The following is a 17,243-nucleotide window of genomic DNA, read 5'->3' on the forward strand; positions in this document are numbered from 1 at the left end:
TCCACATGTGCCAAACCCAGACACGGGGAGAAGAAACCTTGCTGAGGACACCTCTGCGGCTGCATCTATCTGTAGACAGAGATCAAGAGGGCAGTTGTTTGAGATGGGGAGCAGAGAAGGAAAGAGAGGGCCTTAAGACAGCTTCACCCTCTCATTTCCCTATGAAGAGCAGAAGGGTGTGGGTAGGACACACTTCTCCGTAGCACTCCAGAGTGATTCACAAGCAGCATAGATGTGCTGGTTAGGGACATAGGGCAGGAAGATATCTTCCAGTCCCTTGATATCGCAGACAACCCCCACATTATCCTCTCATAAATGTATCAAGCTTCAATGCAAAACTAGCTAGGTTTTTGCCCCTTGCCCCTTCCCATCCCCTTCCCGATGCTCCTATTATGAGGCTGCTCCAGATCCTCGCTGTTCTGATGATTAAAAGCCATTGTCTAAATTTCCAATCTAAATTTATCCATGACTCTTTTATCCCCATTTGTTCCAGATCCAACCTCCAGTGGCTTCAGGAGCTTTTCTCCTTCCCTGTTTGCCCCTCAGGGATGGCAATCTGCTCTGTTCCCAGGAAGAAGAGTACACTGCCTAGGGCACTGTACCTCCTTGTAGCTACTCCCACGGCCTCAGATGTTCCTGCAGGGGAGAGAGGGAGGTGGGCCTGTGGGCTCCTTTTCTTCATCAATTATATGCTTCATTTCATGTGATTAGGGTTGTCTCCTACTCACTCTGATACCAGTAGTACAGGATCAGGCCCCAGGCACATATACGCTCCCTCTTGGCAAAGGAAGGAAGGGACTGGCTTAATGTTTTCTGGGGAAAGAATGACCTGAGTCATGTGGGGAGATATTCAATCTTGGGAATAATAAAAGGTATAAACAGAGGAAAAGCTTTCAAAATCTTCAAATTGCTTCACAGGCTGTTTAAAAAAAAAAAAATAAAAGGTGTTTTTCTCTCTGAGCGGGTCAGAAAAACCTTAGAAGCCCTCATAAAACCACTTTTTTATGACTGCTGGATGCAAGGAGAAGCAGGGCCAGCAGCCATCTTTCATTTATGGGAAAAGAGGGGTTTATAAATGAAACGCTGAGACGGTGCTAAGTACAAAGGCACAAATGCATCGCTGGAATAAAGAAAAAAGGGCAGCTTACCAGAGTGCTGGATTATGAGCTGTTATAACTGATGAGTCATCCCCAGCGAGGGTGGGCTCTCAGGTCTACAGCCATCAAATGCTGCAGCAACACACCCAACTTTATCCTGCCTCCAGAAGTGCAGATTTCTGCCCTAAATACTGTACATGTAAAATGTCAGGATAAAGCTGCACATGTTTTGGATGCCAGAAAGGTCTTTGCCTGTATTATCTACATGGAACATACCCCAAATGAGAGCCACTTCCCCCCTTCCTCTCACACACTTCAATATAGATTTAACCCAATGAAGCCCATCACTTCAAGCTAGATTGAGCTTTCAATTGAGTTTTGAGTCCTGCAAATTAATCCCCCAGCTCCCGCGATGCAGGCTTCATTCTATATCGCTGGCCTATGCAACAGCATTTGCAGACAGACTGTGGCCATGCAATGTGCACAAAGTCCGTTTGCATAAGGAACGAGGCTGCCATCTAGCAGCAGGACTTGAGGATGCACCAGGCTTTCAAACACTAGCTCTTTGCTTTGGGGTTTCATAGTTTCATAGATGGTAGGGTCTGAAGGGACCTCAGCAGATCATCAAGTCCGACCCCGACCCCCACAAGAACACAAAGCCACTGTCATAGTGATCAAGAACATCCTGAGAAAAACTACTCCTGGGCAGGAAAGGATGCTGGGGTCATACGACTTCGGCTAGGTGATTATCTCCTTTTGAAGACCCCCAGGGTAGGAGCCAGCACTTCTCTTGGAAGTTGGTTCCAGGTCCTAACCACCCTCACTGTGAAGTAGTGCCTCCCGATGTCCAACCTGAATCTACTCTCCATCAACTTATGGCCATTATTCCTTGTTACTCCCAGTAGTGCTCAGGGGAACAGGGACTCTCCCATTGCCTGCTGGTCCCCCCTGGAAAGTTATAGATGGCCACCAGATCCCTTCTCAGCCTTCTCTTGTGGAGGCTGAACAGGTTCAGGTCCCATAGCCTCTCCTCATAGGGCCTGCCCTGCTGTCCCGACCATGCAGTTGGCCCTCCTCTGGACCCTCTCAATGCTGTCCACATCCCTCCTGAAGTGCAACGCCCAGAACTGGACGCAGTACTCCAACTGCAGCCTGACCAGTGTTGCATAGAGGGGGAGGATCGCCTCCTTGGACCTGTTCGAGATGTATCTGTGGATGCATGACAAGGTGCGCTTAGCCTTCCTGACCACATCCCCACATTGGCGGCCCATGTTCATCTTGGAATCAATAATGACTCCAAGATCCTTTTCTGCCTCTGCACTGACGAGGAGGGAGTTCCCCAGCCTGTAGGTGTGCTGCTGGTTCTTCCTCCCCAGGTGCAGCACCTTGCACTTGTCAGTACTGAATCCCATCTTATTCTCATCCGCCCACCCCTGTAGCCTGTCCAGATCCAATTGCAGCCTATTCCTCCCTTCTAGCATGCCCACATCCCCCCACATCTTAGTGTTGTCTGAAGATTTGAACAAGACGCTTTTTCACCCCCTCGTCCAAGTCGCTGATGAAGATGTTGAACAGTGCAGGCATGAGGACTGAGCCCTGGGGGACCCCACTGCCTGCATCCCTTGAGGTCGAATAAGACCTGTCCACCACCACTCCCTGGGTGCAGCCCTCCAGACAATTGGCGACCCATTTGACTGTGTAGGCATTGACGCCACAGTCGCCTAATTTTTTAACAAGAATGGGATGAGAGACGGTGTCGAAGGCCTTCCTAAAATCCAGAAAGACTAAGTCCACTGCTACCCCTATGTCCAAGGATTTTGTGACCTGGTCGTAGAAGGCGACCAGGTTGGTCTGACAGGACCTGCCTCGAATGAACCCATGTTGGTTGGCCCTAAGCATACACTCTCCTGCTTGCCCCTCGCAGATGTGCACCTGGATAATTTTCTCAAAGAGCTTCCCCAGGACTGAGGTAAGCCTAACAGGCCTATAATTTCCTGGGTCCTTCTTCCTCCATTTTTTGAAAATGGGGACCACATTGGCCCTTTTCCAGTCATCTGGCACTTTGCCAGTGCACCACGAGTGCTCATAAAGCTGAGCCAAAGGTCCTGCAATGACCTCTGCTAATTCCCTCAGCACTCTGGGGTGGAGGTTGTCAGGACAAGCTGATTTGAACATATCTAGTCCCACCAGAAGTTCCCTGACTAGGTCCTCACTGACCCTGGGCCTGGCTGCGCCTCCCCTGGGTCCATCAGGGATCCCGGAGGGGGGATGACTTGGTCCCTGCTCAGAAAAATGGAGGAAAAGAAATTGTTAAATAGGTTAGCTTTGTCGTCTGGCGAGACCACCAGATTTCCAAGCATGTCCTGCAGAGGTCCCATGTTACCCGGTACCTTCTTTTTACCCCCTATGTATTTAAAAAAGGATTTCTTGTTATCCTTGATCCAGGTTGCTAGTCCCAGTTCTGTCTCCGCCTTGGCCTTCCTAACAGCCCCCCTACAATCCCCAGCAACAGAGGTATAACCCTCCCTGGTGATGGCTCCTCCCTTCCATTGGGTGTATGCCTCCCTCTTAGCTTTAAGATGTTCCTGGATGCTTTTGGTGAGCCATGGGGGCTTTTGAGCACTCTTACCCCCTTTGATCCACGTTGGGATTGCCACCTTTTGGGCTTGGAGGATCGTCTCCTTCAGGAATGACCACTCTTCTTGGACTCCCAACTCCCCTCCCCTCCGGGACCTCAGTGCCTTGCCAACTAGTCTCCTTAGCTCAATGAAATCCACCCTCCTGAAGTCCAGGGCTGCTGCCTTGCTGCAGGTCTTTGCCACCCTGTGCTTATGCATGTACAAAAATCATGAAATCGCTGTATCCATGTTACCTCTTGCAGACTCTCTTAATCCCTTGTGCAATCATCTGTTGTCCTGAAGCAAAGGACAAATTACTGTAATAGCAATTTAAGCATGTGGAGTGAAGTCATTTTAAAAGAATGGGGTCAGAGGTGGGGAGGAAAGAACATGGAAAGATATGAATTGTTATTGTAAAAGTGACCACATCCTAGTAGTAGCAGGAAATCATAGAATCATAGGAAAATTGGGATGTCAAGAAGTTCATCTAGTCCAACCCCCTGCTCAAGGCAGGATCGTCCTTGTCTAAACTTTCCCGTTAAAGTGTTTGCTTAACCTGCTCCTAAAACTGTCCTGTGATGATGGATTTCCCACAACCATTCTAGCTGTTCCAGTGCTTAACCATCTTCATAGTGAGCATGTGCTTTCTAATACCCAGCCTTAATTTCCCATGTTGTAACTTCAGACCATTACCTCTTATGCCATCCCCTGTGAACCAGAGTCTATTGCTGTCCTCTTTATAAGAACCCTTAACACAGTTGAAAACTGACAAAATACAAGTTTTTCCAACCTTTCTTCATATGGTGTGTTTTTTGGAACTCCAGACATCAGACTCACCAACAGGAGATTTGGCTCATCCCCCAACATTATGAAGTTTGCAGGGAGGAAATTAAATTTTCACTAAAAAAATGTTTTACTAATGTTGATTCTGCCAGGTGCTTTTAACCCCCATCTCTCTGAACAACAATGGCAATAAAACCCATTCCTCTATGAGGCATTTCATTAAAAGTTTTCAAAGAACTTACACAAAAGAGGCAAATATTAGGACTATTCTACGGGGTTGCAGGCAAGTGAAGAGATTTGAACAATGTCACCAAGCAGGCAAGTGGCAAAGCTCAGAACGAAGAACCTGCCCTTCCAGGCTCCAGTAAAATGATCCCCCTATTTTGCTTATGAGAGTAGGCAAAAAGGCCCATTGCACTCAATGGGAAGTCTACTGTTGACCCCTATGGACTTGGATCAGGCTCCAAACCCTAATCTTGTGTGTGTGAAGACATTGCTATACCAACACATCCAGTGCCAGCAGTCCATTTATGTACTACCAATGACAGGCCAGGGACTTGTCAGACCACTCCTAGACCTATTCAGATTTTTTTTCTTTCCTGACCTCTCTGCCACACTCTACATCCTGGGGGAAAGTGAGGCACAAGAACAAAAAGCCAGTGTCATAGTGATCAAGATCATCCTGAGAAAAAATACAAAGTTTTAAATATTGTTATTAGTTTAAAAACCCTTCTTCCAAAAAAGTAGCTAGGTTTAAACCAGACTCTTGGTATATAGGCAATAAAATAAGTATTAGAAACAAACTTTTTAAACATATTGAAATAATTGGAACTGAATTAGGACTCTTTTCCGCATGAAAACAAAACAGAGGAAAAAGAGAAATACAGCCAAGAGGGCAAATGTCTTATCTTTGAGGACGACAAGGTTCCTTGGGTGAATTTGATATCTTTTATTAGACCAACCCAAATAGTCGGAGAATAGTTATTAAGCAAGCTTTCGGGTTCAAAAACCCTTCATCAGGCTAAGAAAGTTTCAGCAGTTGGTGTGTGCTCTTCCTGGATGGAATGAAAAGTAAAGAAGCCTATCTTTGAGGACACATTCAGATTATGGAGAGGACATGACCACATTGGAAGAGGGAAATGTATTTGAATAGCAGCAGTGGGCAACTGTATTATTACCTGTTGTACACCCAAAACTAGAGTAGGAGGCAGTAAGGAAGTAGAAGGACGGGTGATGAAACAGAGGACAGAGGTATTGAACCATGGAGATGCCCTAAAATGCAAAGGGAAAATTCAAAACTAAAATTAAAACAAAAATGCCCATTCTGTCCTTCTCTTGCCTGTATGGGCACATCTACACATGCGCTTTAATGCGTAGTAGCCTTTTCTACTGCACATTAAAGCAGTGTCAAAAACCGTGCCAATACGGTAATGCACAGAATAGACAACTGTGCATTAAGCATCACCTAAAAAGCGTGTGCTTGCTCTACCAAGTATTAGCGCAGCCTAATGCACATTTTAGTACCTCGTATTGGAGGTACTAAATTTAATATGCATTAGGAAAAGTGCATTAATGCATGTGTAGACATGCCCTGTATGTCCCAATATGAACTAACATAATTAAATTTCTGATTACCGGTCCAGGTGAAGCACGTAAGGAAAAAAAATCACTGGTCTTGCAAATGCACTGGAGTGTTTCTAGCCCTAGCACATCAAGCCAGCAAGCATCAAATTCACCATCTTGAATTTTCCCCCCACATCCCTCAATAACAGCATAGTTTCAGCAGCTAATCTTATAAACTCTATTTGTGAGACACAATTTGGGTGTATTCTAATCTCTCAGATATGAAGCATTTGGGTTCCTGTGTACAGCATCCAGTAGTTCTACATATAGCACCAAAATCCATACTAGAATGGAAGTGAGGGAAACACAGTGTGTTAATCAGAAGAATGTAATTGTTGAGGCCTAATGCCTTGAAGGTTTTATTTTTCATGACCCACTGTTTTATGGACAAGCAGGATACCTGAGTTATATACTTGACAGGCAGATCCCCAAGTGGCAGGGTTGAGCAGCAGGGCTGGCACAGGCATGGGTGAACCAGGCAGCACCAAAAATGGTAATTTTTTTGTTGTTGTCTGATTATTATTATCCTAATCTCTGGCGAAGCGGGTGCTGATACTAAAAGTTTGCCCGGGGACACCAGGAGTCTAGGTACAGTGCTGCTGAGCAGAGAGATTCATAGATTCATAGATTGTAAGGCCGGAAGGAACTTCAGATCATCAGGTCCAGCCCCCTGCACCAAGCAAGAAAGATAACTGTGGGTCTGGTGACCCCAGCGAGGTGACTGTCCAGGATCCTCTTGAAGATTTCCAGGGTAGGTGATTGCACCACCTCTGGAGGGAGCTTATTCCAGTCTGAACACCCTGACTGTGAAGAAGTTTTTCCTAATGCTGAGCCTGAATTGATCTTCCAGGAGTTTGTGGCCATTACTCCTTGTTTTCCCCTCAGGTGCCCTGGTGAACAGTTGATCATCGAGCCCTTGATGTACTTCCCTAGTGTAGCAGTAAGCTGCTACCAAGTCCCCTCTCAGCCTTCTTTTCCTCAGGCTGAAGAGTCCCAGATCCCTCACACTTTCCTCGTATGGCTTTCCTTGCCGTGTAAGACTCTGATCATATGGGTGGCGTTTCTTTGGACTCTCTCAATCTTGTCCGTGTCCTTGTTAAAGTGCAATGCCCAAAACTGAACGCAGTACCCCAGCTATGGTCTCACCAGCGCTGAGTACAGTGGCAGAATCACCTCCTTGGTTTGATTGAATGCCGACCTCCTTGGTTTGATTGCTTAAATGCATGGTTTGATTGCTCGATTGATGCATGCCAGAGTATTATTTGCCCTACTAGCTACAGCATCGCACTGCCAGCTCATATTCATACTGTGGTCTATTATTACCCCCAGGGCCCTTTCATTTGTGGTGCTGGTCAGTTTGGTGCCGCCAAGCCTGTAGGTGTGTTGGGGGTTGCTCATCCCGAAGTGCAGCACTTTACATGTCTCGTCAAGAAGTGGGAATGCGGATGGGTTTCTTCTGGGTTTTGTAGTAACAAGGCAATTGACAGCTGCAATCAACACAGCAGAGCTTACACTGCTGATAAGCTGCTGAAAGAGAGGGGAAAAAAATCAGATTTCTTTTACAAATCCTGCATACAGCTTAATAAAATGATATAGTGCCCCAGCTTTGGAGCCAAAGCTTTGGAGATCCCAATTTTGGAGTCAAAAAGTTGGACCCTAGAAGTATTGGACAGCGGTCACTGACCACACGCGGATGCCACAATTGCAGACTGCCTGCAGACACCACCGGCAGTGTCGGTGCGCGGGGCCTTTTTGCAGGGGATGCACCGCCACGCTCAGGGGGTGCATGTGCCCCCGCGTGCACCCCCAACACGTCACCAATGACTCAGAGGCCGTGCAAGCGTGTCTCTACTGCACGGGCTGGCTCGGACCGTGGCGCAAACATCTCTGAGACAGCAGGTCGTGCAGACGGGTGCTGCAGTACGGGTCAGGCTAGCTGGATCCCCAGGGGCAGAGATGGATGGGTGCAGCCAAGGACTTAGGCCTAGGGTTGCCAACTCTGAACTGAGGTTTCATCCCATGATGTAATGCCTTTCCATCAGGACGGCAAATGCACGTGACCTATTCCCTTAAAAAAAAAACAAAAAAAACCCCACTGGACAACTGTATAAATCAGCTTCAACATGTCACGTTCATCTCAATGCATCACTTACCCTAGGATGAATGATGCACCCCTAGCATCAAGCGGGGCGGGGCGGCCACGTGGGGGCGGGGCTGGCGGGAAAGCCTGGCGCGGGGCGGGGCGGAGCTGCCACGTGGGGGCGGGGCTGGCGGGAAAGCCTGGCACGGGGCGGGGCGGAGCTGCCACGTGGGGGCGGGGCTGGCGGGAAAGCCTGGCCCCGGGCTGTCCCCGCCTCTTGCAACATGGCCGCTGCCTTGGGAAGGTCGCTGCGGGCCGCGGTGGGTGTAAGGCCGGGCCGGGGCAGGGGCAGCGGCAGCGGGTGGGCAGGAGCACCCCTTTCACCTTCGCCCCGTCTCGTTGCAGGTGTGCCGGGCCGGGCCGGGTCCCTGGGGGCGCTGCGCCGCCGCCCCGCGGCCCCTCGCTGCCGCCGCCGCCGCCGCCGCCGCCGCCGCCGGGAGGACGCGCGGGCCCGGGGCGGAGCCGCTGCCCCTGCCCCGCCGCCCCTTCAGCACCAGTAAGGCGGGTCCCTGCCCCTGGCCTGGGTTGATTTGGGCTGGGGTTGCCCTTGGGTGCTGCTGCGTCCCCCCCAAGCCAAGGTGCTGCAGCTGGTTGGGATCCTGCCCCCAGGCCTTCCCGGCGCGCCGCCTGCTCCGGCATCTCAGGATAAGGTGACTCTTCCCTCCAGGTTGTCCCAAGTTCGTTCCTGCTGTCACGCAGCACGCCCCCTACTTCAAAGGGACGGCGGTTCTCAACGGGGAGTTCAAGGAAATGAGCCTGGATGACTTCAAGGGGAAGTATCTGGTGCTCTTCTTCTACCCGCTGGATTTGTGAGTACAAGCTTTTACGTCCCACGTGTTGGGGATCCGGGTTGTAGCTGAATCGGTCCAGAGGCAAAAGGCATCCAAGCTCGTGGTAGAGGGGGTGCGACCAACTAGATTTTTGCCAAAAAATATTGTCTTTTTAATTGCAGTTGAAGATAATTGGGGTTTTTTGCAAAAATCTAATTGGTCTAATAGTCTTTAATTGCAATTAAAGACAGTTGGGGTTTTTTGGTGCAAAAATCTAGATGATCTAATAAAAGAGATCACCTCTACCGTGAGTTTCGATGGCTTTTATTTCCCTGCTTTCATTGAGATGCCTGCTTAGGCATGGGGCCCATAGATTAACAGCTATGAAACTATTGCCAATGACTTATACGGTGGTTTGCATCCTCTTATCCTGAGCGTCTGGTTCTGGAGTGAGAGTGATAAGAGCTTTAGGGAGGCGACCGTTTGATACAGCAACAGTACCGTCAGCGACTCCAGTGTGCCGTTGGGGATAAATCCTGTTGCCGAAGTGCAGCAGTGGCTTTTCACATAGTGTCCCTACATAGGGGAGTGCTGGGTGCAGGGAGGGTGTGCTGGGCAGCACCTTGTATCAGCTCCAAGATGTGAAGGGTTCAGTGTTGGGGAGGGCACTGCCACGGCCAGTGGATCTCCAACTAAGCTGTTCATTTAAGCCAAAGATAGCCAGAAAGGGAGTGTTGGGTATTCATTCTGTAAAAACTTGGGAGTCTTTCCCAGCATCTTGATGGGCAAGGTGTTTTTTCTCTTTTAGCCTCTTTTCTCCATGATCCTCTAATGGAGGATAGGCTGCAAGTGGCACCAGCAGCCTCTGTGTGGCACACGGCAGACTGGGAAGGTGACAGACAGGTTGGGCAGGGAGGAGAAAGCAGAGCGGCAGGTGAGCCAGGGGAAGGGGAGCAAAGCAGCACTCTGGGAAAGTGCAGGGCTAATTTGTGGTCTGCCAAATAGGTTGGTCCCAGCTTCCCTAGTATAACACCCAAGAATTGACATGTGTAAACATCTTGCAGATATGAAATTAAAAATGCATTCAATCTTGGTGTGTTGTCTAACTGTGTTGTAGTTTCAAGACCTGTTGGCACTCAGGTAGTATCTTAGAAATCAAATGAGTGATTCAAGAACTTGTAAAGCTGTCAAAACTGTAAAATCTGCAATTCAGCAGCATGTTTTGTGCCTAGAGACAAATGTATTTGATTCTGTTCAAAGTTCTCTGTACTGAACTTTCAACTTACTTTCTTTTGCTGTCCAGCACTTTTGTGTGTCCAACAGAAATTGTGGCTTTTAGTGACAAAGCCAATGAATTTCGTGATGTGAATTGTGAAGTGGTTGCTGTGTCTGTGGATTCTCACTTCTGTCATCTGGCATGGATAAATACCCCAAGGAAGGTATGAATTGGGTGACTCTTTTCTCAGCAACAGCACTTTTAAAGAGCAGAGAGGCAGTCAGCCGGGTTAACGGGTTAACCTGAAGTTGGGCAGAAGGCAGGGCAGAGTTGCACTGTATGGACTAATTCGGAGATTGATAAGCAAGCAACAGCTCACTTTATCTGAAGTGAAGCTTACAGAATTTTACAGTTAATCAAGTAGACTGTCTTCAACTTCACCAAGGGCTCCTATAGACATGTGTGGAGCTTGCTCTGACACGTGGGAAATCCAGGCTGGAGCATAAAAATTGTTGTGCTCCAGCAGCCTTTTTCATCATGTGTATCAACGTCCCTGTGCTGAAAAAATGGTGACGGGTCGCTTTGAAATAACACATTTGATGAGCTTTAGTTCAAAGTGCCCTGCTGCTGTTTTTTCAGCATGGGTCTCCCATTGATCTCCCAGCATTCTCCAAAACTGAGCAAGCATTCTTCATTTGAGGGGGAAAATGAGCTTTGATTTCTCTAACATAGAGCTAGCTACTCACATGATTAAGGTTATTGTGGCTAAGCCATTTCAAGATCAGGGTCTGGTTGAATGCCCGAGATTACACAATGATTAACTGTCTGTGCCAGGAATAGAAAAACAAACAAATCATCAGTTCTGTTTCAAGGATAGGTAGTTTATCTCTAGCACTCAGTGTTGCAAAAATCAGCAGACACTTTAAATAGACTCCCTTGATTGTGTCTACTTGGGGGGAAAGTAGCTTTATTAAATATCAACTCTCTTTTTAAATGCAGCGATCATTTAAATGTTCAAAATGCTGTGATCATGGACAAATGTGAACATCTGTACTGTGAATATATGGTCTACACATACATACTAAGTATGTGTTAACAGGTGAAAAGCCAGTGCTTCTGTTGGTTATGGCTGTGCTGCTATTTAAGGCTGCCAACCATTCACATTTTAAAAAACCCTTAGCTTGCCCATTGGTTACAATCCATTGTGTCCCTGGAAGTTCTTCTGAACTTCGGGACCTGAAAGTGTGCTTCCTTCCTGACCCATCTCTTGTAATGTATTCAAAACTCATTTAGGTGCTTCAAGCATAAGGAGTCTTCCAGCTGCAATCCCACAACTTTCTGGCCTTGCCTTTCCAGACCTTTTGTATTCCACTTCTCTCCACTGCTTGTAATTAGAGCCAAGCACAGGAAAGAAAAGAAGTGGACAGATTAATGCCTAAGAGACCCCTTCTAGAAATCCAGTTTACCTGATACTTGTGTCTCCTCCTGTGCTTTTCATGCAGCCACTGCTAGGTAATGTAGATGGGGAAGGAAAAATGATGAGTGTTGGCCTAGCTGAGGAAGACTTGGTCCTCTCTCTGAATAGCAGTGTTGTGACCTATCCAAAGTGACCATTGCTGTTGTCCATGGTCTCATACTGTTAGTGCGAATGGTTTTAACAGGGGTTTTGTTTAATAGTTGTGTGCGGTCGCTTCTGTTTAAACACGGGAAATTAGGTTTGTTTAGAGTATTGAACTAACTGTACCATGTTTAGCGTAGGTTAATGAATGATTCTGATAGGTGTTTGGTGATGAAATGGAAATAAGACGCTAAGCAGGAGCTTAATGAAAGATCTTCAATTTCTCTCCATTAGAGTGGTGGTCTGGGCCACATGAACATCCCCCTCTTGTCAGATTTAACAAAACAAATCTCCCGAGATTACGGCGTGCTGTTAGAAGGACCTGGTCTAGCGCTAAGGTAAGAGCCTGTTTGCTGGTAACCTCTTGTTGGTCACTGGCTCTAAGAACATTGTGCACCCCGTTTCTCTCAAAACGAGTTTAGGGGTAAAAAAGGGAACATGTAAGACTACTTGGCTCACTTTTTAGTTTGTTGAACGCTCTTCTAGAGGGTGGGAAGGGGGTTGTGTTCTTGCAGAGGTCAGTGAATGAAGCCCTGAATCAGTCTCCTGAGGAATCCTTAGGAGAAAGAGGATGCTTTGTTTTGTTTTCAGCTCAGGTACAGGCAAAATGAGTTAGGTCCAGTCCTTGTTTCTTATCTGAGTGAGAGGTGGATAAGTTAGATCAGTAATAATGACTATAAAGAAGTCTAAAGAGAATCCAGTCTGTAACTTGGAAATGCCCATGAAATTCTAGCTGTACATGTTTGATACAGCAGAACTGCCTACATGCTGAGAAGGAAAGGAGCCTGCCATTTGTCTCCTCCTTGTAGCTTTTGTATGGACTCCACGGACTGAAAATCTCTTTTGCACCCTGTACTCAAGTCCAGAGTTCCTTTTTTTTGATGTTTTAAAAGGAAAACTATTTATTCCATATAATTCATTAACTTCGACCCCATTGTGTGTGTGTATTGTAGGGGTTTTGTTGTTTGGTTTTTTTTTCCTCTTACTGAGGAGGGAGAGAGAGAGAACCTTCCAAATTAAATTAAATTGCTTTACTTTTTTAGGATGGAGCTTCCAGTGATATTTGTTGCCAATCTAGTTAAACTCAACCAATTTTAGTATATTACAACTGATCCTGAGAAGTTCGTTTAAATGTCTAGTCAAAGCATCCTTGGAATTAGGCATAGCTCTCAATTCAATAATTCCCTGTTCCTGGAATTCAGAGCATTGTATCCGTATTTGTGTGGTGGTTTTTTTTCCAACCAGGAAAAGTAGTTCTGCTGTACTAATGTGGCTACTACTTCTGGTACTTAAGCTACCTCATTCAGAGCTAGCTTGGGTATCTCTACATGCCCTGCATTTTGCCATGCTGACATGCCCTTATGTTTACCCCTCCTCCCACCAGCTCCAAAACAGGAAGAATTCCTCCCCTAGCTAGAAGGTATTGATGGAGGTTATATTTTCTTATTTTGTTATATTTCTCTAATCCAGGGGTGGGCTGGAGGGCCCACTTAAGTGGCTCTTCAGCCCAAATAATTCCCCACCCCTGGCTAAAGGACAAGGAGGTGGGTGGACAAAGGTTAGGAGAACTTAACTTCTGTTCCCCACTTTTCCCTGCACCCTGCCACCCCTTTCCCTGAGTCCCCAGCATGTGGCCAGGCCAGTGCCACACTGTGTTCCTGTGCACTGCCTTGGGACACATGGGCACAGCTGGAACGGCTCCTTTATGACCTGGCTGGGGACTTACGGTAGGGGAGGAGGTTCAGGGAGAAGGGGAAACGCAGTTTGGCACCGACTTGGCCATACCTAGATAACCTGCAGCTCTTGGCTCCCTTCTCCCTGTACCCCCTCCCCTGTCCCAAGCACGTGACCTGGTCAGGCAGGAGCCATGAGGCGCTTAAGGCAGCTTGTGGGAACACTGTGGCACTAGCACAGCCTGGCAATGTGCTGGGGACTCTGGACAGGGATGCAGGAAGAAGGGGGAAGGGAGCCATGGGTTATATGAGTCCAGCTGGGCTGATGCTGCACTGTGTTCTCTCCTTCTTCCTGCACCACTACCCCGATATGTGGCCAGGCCAAGCTAGTGCTACACTGTGTTCCTGTGGGCCATTTTGAGCCACATAGGTGCAGCTGGCTCGGCTCCTGCATGATCCAGCCATGTGCCAGGGACTCAGGGTTGGGTAGGAACTGTGCCAGGGTTGGACAGCAGCTGTGCTAGCCACTCCAGCTACACTCACTTGGTGCAGCCCAAAGCAGTGCATGGGAACCCAGCATGGCACCTCATTAGCAGTGCCTGCACCCCTACCAAGCCCCGATCTGGCAGAGCCCAGAAAATCTACTGATCCTGGCCCCCTTTCTCCTACACCCCCTCCCCACCAATGCGGGGGAACCTCACTTGAGCTTTGACTTGTTGGGGCAGGCTGTCTTGTCTGTGAAGGCTCCAACCCTGCGGCTGATGTGGAGACAGCCTCGTGGGCAGAAACCTGGCCAGGAGCTCGGCACCCCCTGCCTTGGACTATACAGTGGGGTGGGGAGTAGGGCAGGGCAGGCTGGGCCAGGGTGGGGGGTGGCTACTGCTACTGCAGCTGGCTGGCATGAAGAAGGGAAATGGGCAACAGGCACCAAAAGCCAGGGCAGCCACAGTCCAGATACAATTCTCCTTCAGGGAAACAACTGCGTGCTGGATAACAGCATTTGGTGGGCCAGATTTTGCTCATTCCCGCTCTGATTAGTGACTTGAATTCTCACCCTTTGTGTAAAAGGAAGTAACCATAAGGCCACATTCATAATTGTATAAATGTTGCATATCATTGCTCCATATGATCCAGTAGGACCTATTTTTTAGAATGACTGCATCTGCAACATACAGAATTTGACATGCACAAAAACATGGTAAGGAGTTCATTTTCTAAAAGCTCAAACTACTTGTTTTGCAGAGGTCTCTTCATCATTGATCCTAATGGAATCATTAAGCATCTGAGTGTCAATGATCTCCCGGTTGGCCGCAGTGTGGAGGAGACCCTTCGCTTGGTGAAGGCATTCCAGTATGTAGAAACTCATGGAGAGGTTTGTCCAGCAAACTGGACTCCAGAATCCCCCACGGTATGTATTATTTAAAATATGGGCCCAGTCATGGCACCTTTGCATGGAAAACCTGCAAGGCTGAGCACGTGTTAACTTAAAGCTCTGAAATGGCTTTGATCATAGGAATTAATGGGATTACTTGGAACAACTTGATGTTTATGCTCAGGACTAAGTGTTCACACATACTCTATTGAGGATGCAGGGTGCCCCCCCCCCTTCCCCCTTCCTGCCCATATGCACACTTAATCTTCCCTAGCTTCTCGAACTATATGTAATTTAAATTTGTCTCTGTATTGTGCAGAGCCCAAGTCAAAGCAACATGAATTGTTTTCATTTCTTCACTTCTAAAATATTTCTAAGATAAACATTCGTGAGAGTGTATGCCAGTAAGTGGACATACAGAATTAATAATTTGTTTAAATCTTAATTGTTAAATAGAAGTGCAAACCTTAAAACCCTATTTCTTTTTGTCTCTTCCTGTACACCCAAGTTATTTCAACTTGTAATATGTTTATTTACAGATAAAGCCAACTCCAGAAGCTTCTAAAGAGTACTTTGAGAAGGTGCATAAATAGATCATCAAATATGCAGATGGATAGCAGAGGAGGAGTCTGTTCCTGTTAGTTTAGACACCATGTGCTGGATTTACCAAGAAAGTAGCCATGACTATAATAAATGCAAGCTGTTAAAGTTTTTGTTCAGGTGGGGGGGAAATACTGAAATTTTTGCTGGCTTGTTAAATTCTCTAAATTGAGTTCTGTGGGGGTTTTTTTTCAAAGAGATCACATCGTAGTTTTGCATATCATTGCAATTGGCAGTTATTCTGGCATCTTTCACATATAGTATGAAGCGTGTGTGCGATGTGTCTTTTGGTTTTTGTTTTTTTTTTGTGGGGATGGTGGAGTTTTTCTTGCTTGTTATACAGTCCCTAATTGGAAATAGTACCAGGTTTATTATGTGCACATGGGAAGGCCAGGATAAACTCCTGTTCTGAGAAGGCTTGTACGGTGTGGATGCTACAGGGAAACTTCTTAGAATTGATTCCTTTTTAATTTGTGAATATGTCTGTGAGAAGGGAGATGAGAAATCATTTTCTTTCCATAATTTATGTTTTTGTCCCCATAAAATGCTTCCAAAAATAATTTTGGAAGTTGCAGTAACTGTCAGCCAAGATGATATGAGTGTAAAAGCAAATGGATAGGAACAGAAACATGAAGTACTGCACTCTGTTCAGAAACTGGCAAATATATGAACTCTAATTGTGATAGATTTACCAGAGCTTAACAACTTAACATTTCAAAAATAGTTGTCTGTTCACTTGAACTGTCTGCTCTGGACACGGCTTCCAAATATTGTATTGCTTGACATGTAATAATGTATCAAGACTCATTGAGTCTTCCTGTAATTTAATATGGCTTCTGAAATCATCTTGAGCATATTTTCTTAAACTATGCAAACATCAATAAATTAAATCTTAAGAAAGCAGACTATCTGCCATTTTAAACAGTGGGCCAGAATACTCCTGTTACTCTCATTAGGAGAGGCTAGATGTGTTGTTCACTCTACGTGCTGTTTCCAGCTACCCCATCTACCACCTTTTTAACCTCTGTTCTTCCACACGATTTCTCCTCCATCTGGTGAAAAGATGAACAAAGCGTAATCCACTCACTCCTCTAGTCCTTTTTTCCTTTATATATATGATCCAGTTTCCACCACTCACAGCTGTAGCTACTTATAGCAGTTAATATAATAGAAAAACAATCATTTTGGTCTGAACTGGATCGTTTTGGGGTATGTTTGTTTTGTTACTTAATCTGCAAGATTAATTTGTTACAGTTTTGTAACTGAAACAGAAAAGGCATAAGATGGCTTGATTTGGCCCACTAGGCCAGTCTGTCTGGCCCATGGGGCCCCTTCCAAAAGACACTTATTACGGGCGTGTGTCTTCCCCTCTAAAAGCCGGTGAGAGGTATGGGCTTTCAGAGGCACTGGTTGTAGGAGGCATGACTGCAGCAGCAGCAGCTCGAGCTTTGCCTGCTAAGCAACCTGGCCCTACCTCAGCCTAGCCTGCTCTGCCTTGGGCCCAGGGTAGGGGACACTGGAGACAGGAAGCTTCTGCCTGGCAACTCCATGGCTCTTCCCCAGCCCTTCCTCTGTGCAAGAGTGCAACTTAAGAAGGGCCCCAGGTTTTCCCATTGAGGAAATAGGGGGGAAGCCATGGACAACTGCCCCGTTCCGTGCCACCACATGTGGCTTTCAGGACTCTGGTCAGGAGCTAGCTGTGGGGAGCCATGTGCCGTCAGGTTGTGTGTGCC

General features: G+C 46.9%; 1 protein-coding gene and 1 long non-coding RNA gene across 2 annotated transcripts; one reads left to right on the forward strand and one right to left on the reverse strand.

Annotated features, from left to right (window-relative positions):
- Positions 1–5,432: 5,432 nt before the first annotated feature.
- LOC132251215 (uncharacterized) lies at positions 5,433–8,480 on the reverse strand. The gene is made up of 2 exons (XR_009463121.1): positions 8,275–8,480; positions 5,433–7,645 (listed from the first exon to the last, which is right to left on the reverse strand). It is a non-coding gene; the product is annotated as an uncharacterized LOC132251215 (long non-coding RNA).
- Positions 8,471–16,410, forward strand: PRDX3 (peroxiredoxin 3). The gene is made up of 7 exons (XM_019485915.2): positions 8,471–8,521; positions 8,607–8,757; positions 8,929–9,070; positions 10,335–10,470; positions 12,100–12,203; positions 14,781–14,946; positions 15,450–16,410. Exons 1-7 carry the CDS (start codon positions 8,486–8,488, stop codon positions 15,501–15,503), a joined length of 789 nt encoding a protein of 262 aa, XP_019341460.2. The 5' UTR covers positions 8,471–8,485; the 3' UTR covers positions 15,504–16,410.
- The last annotated feature ends 833 nt before the right edge of the window (positions 16,411–17,243 follow it).

The sequence above is a fragment of the Alligator mississippiensis genome, chromosome 6, assembly GCF_030867095.1.
Source record: "Alligator mississippiensis isolate rAllMis1 chromosome 6, rAllMis1, whole genome shotgun sequence".
In the NCBI taxonomy this organism is placed as follows: domain Eukaryota; kingdom Metazoa; phylum Chordata; order Crocodylia; family Alligatoridae; genus Alligator; species Alligator mississippiensis.

Coding starts and splice junctions, on each gene's coding strand:
- PRDX3 (XM_019485915.2), top strand. CDS start 8,486: ATGGCCGCTGCCTTGGGAAGGTCGCTGCGGGCCGCG. Junction 8,522..8,606: donor GAAGGTCGCTGCGGGCCGCG/GTGGGTGTAAGG, acceptor GTCTCGTTGCAG/GTGTGCCGGGCCGGGCCGGG. Junction 9,071..10,334: donor TTCTTCTACCCGCTGGATTT/GTGAGTACAAGC, acceptor TTTGCTGTCCAG/CACTTTTGTGTGTCCAACAG.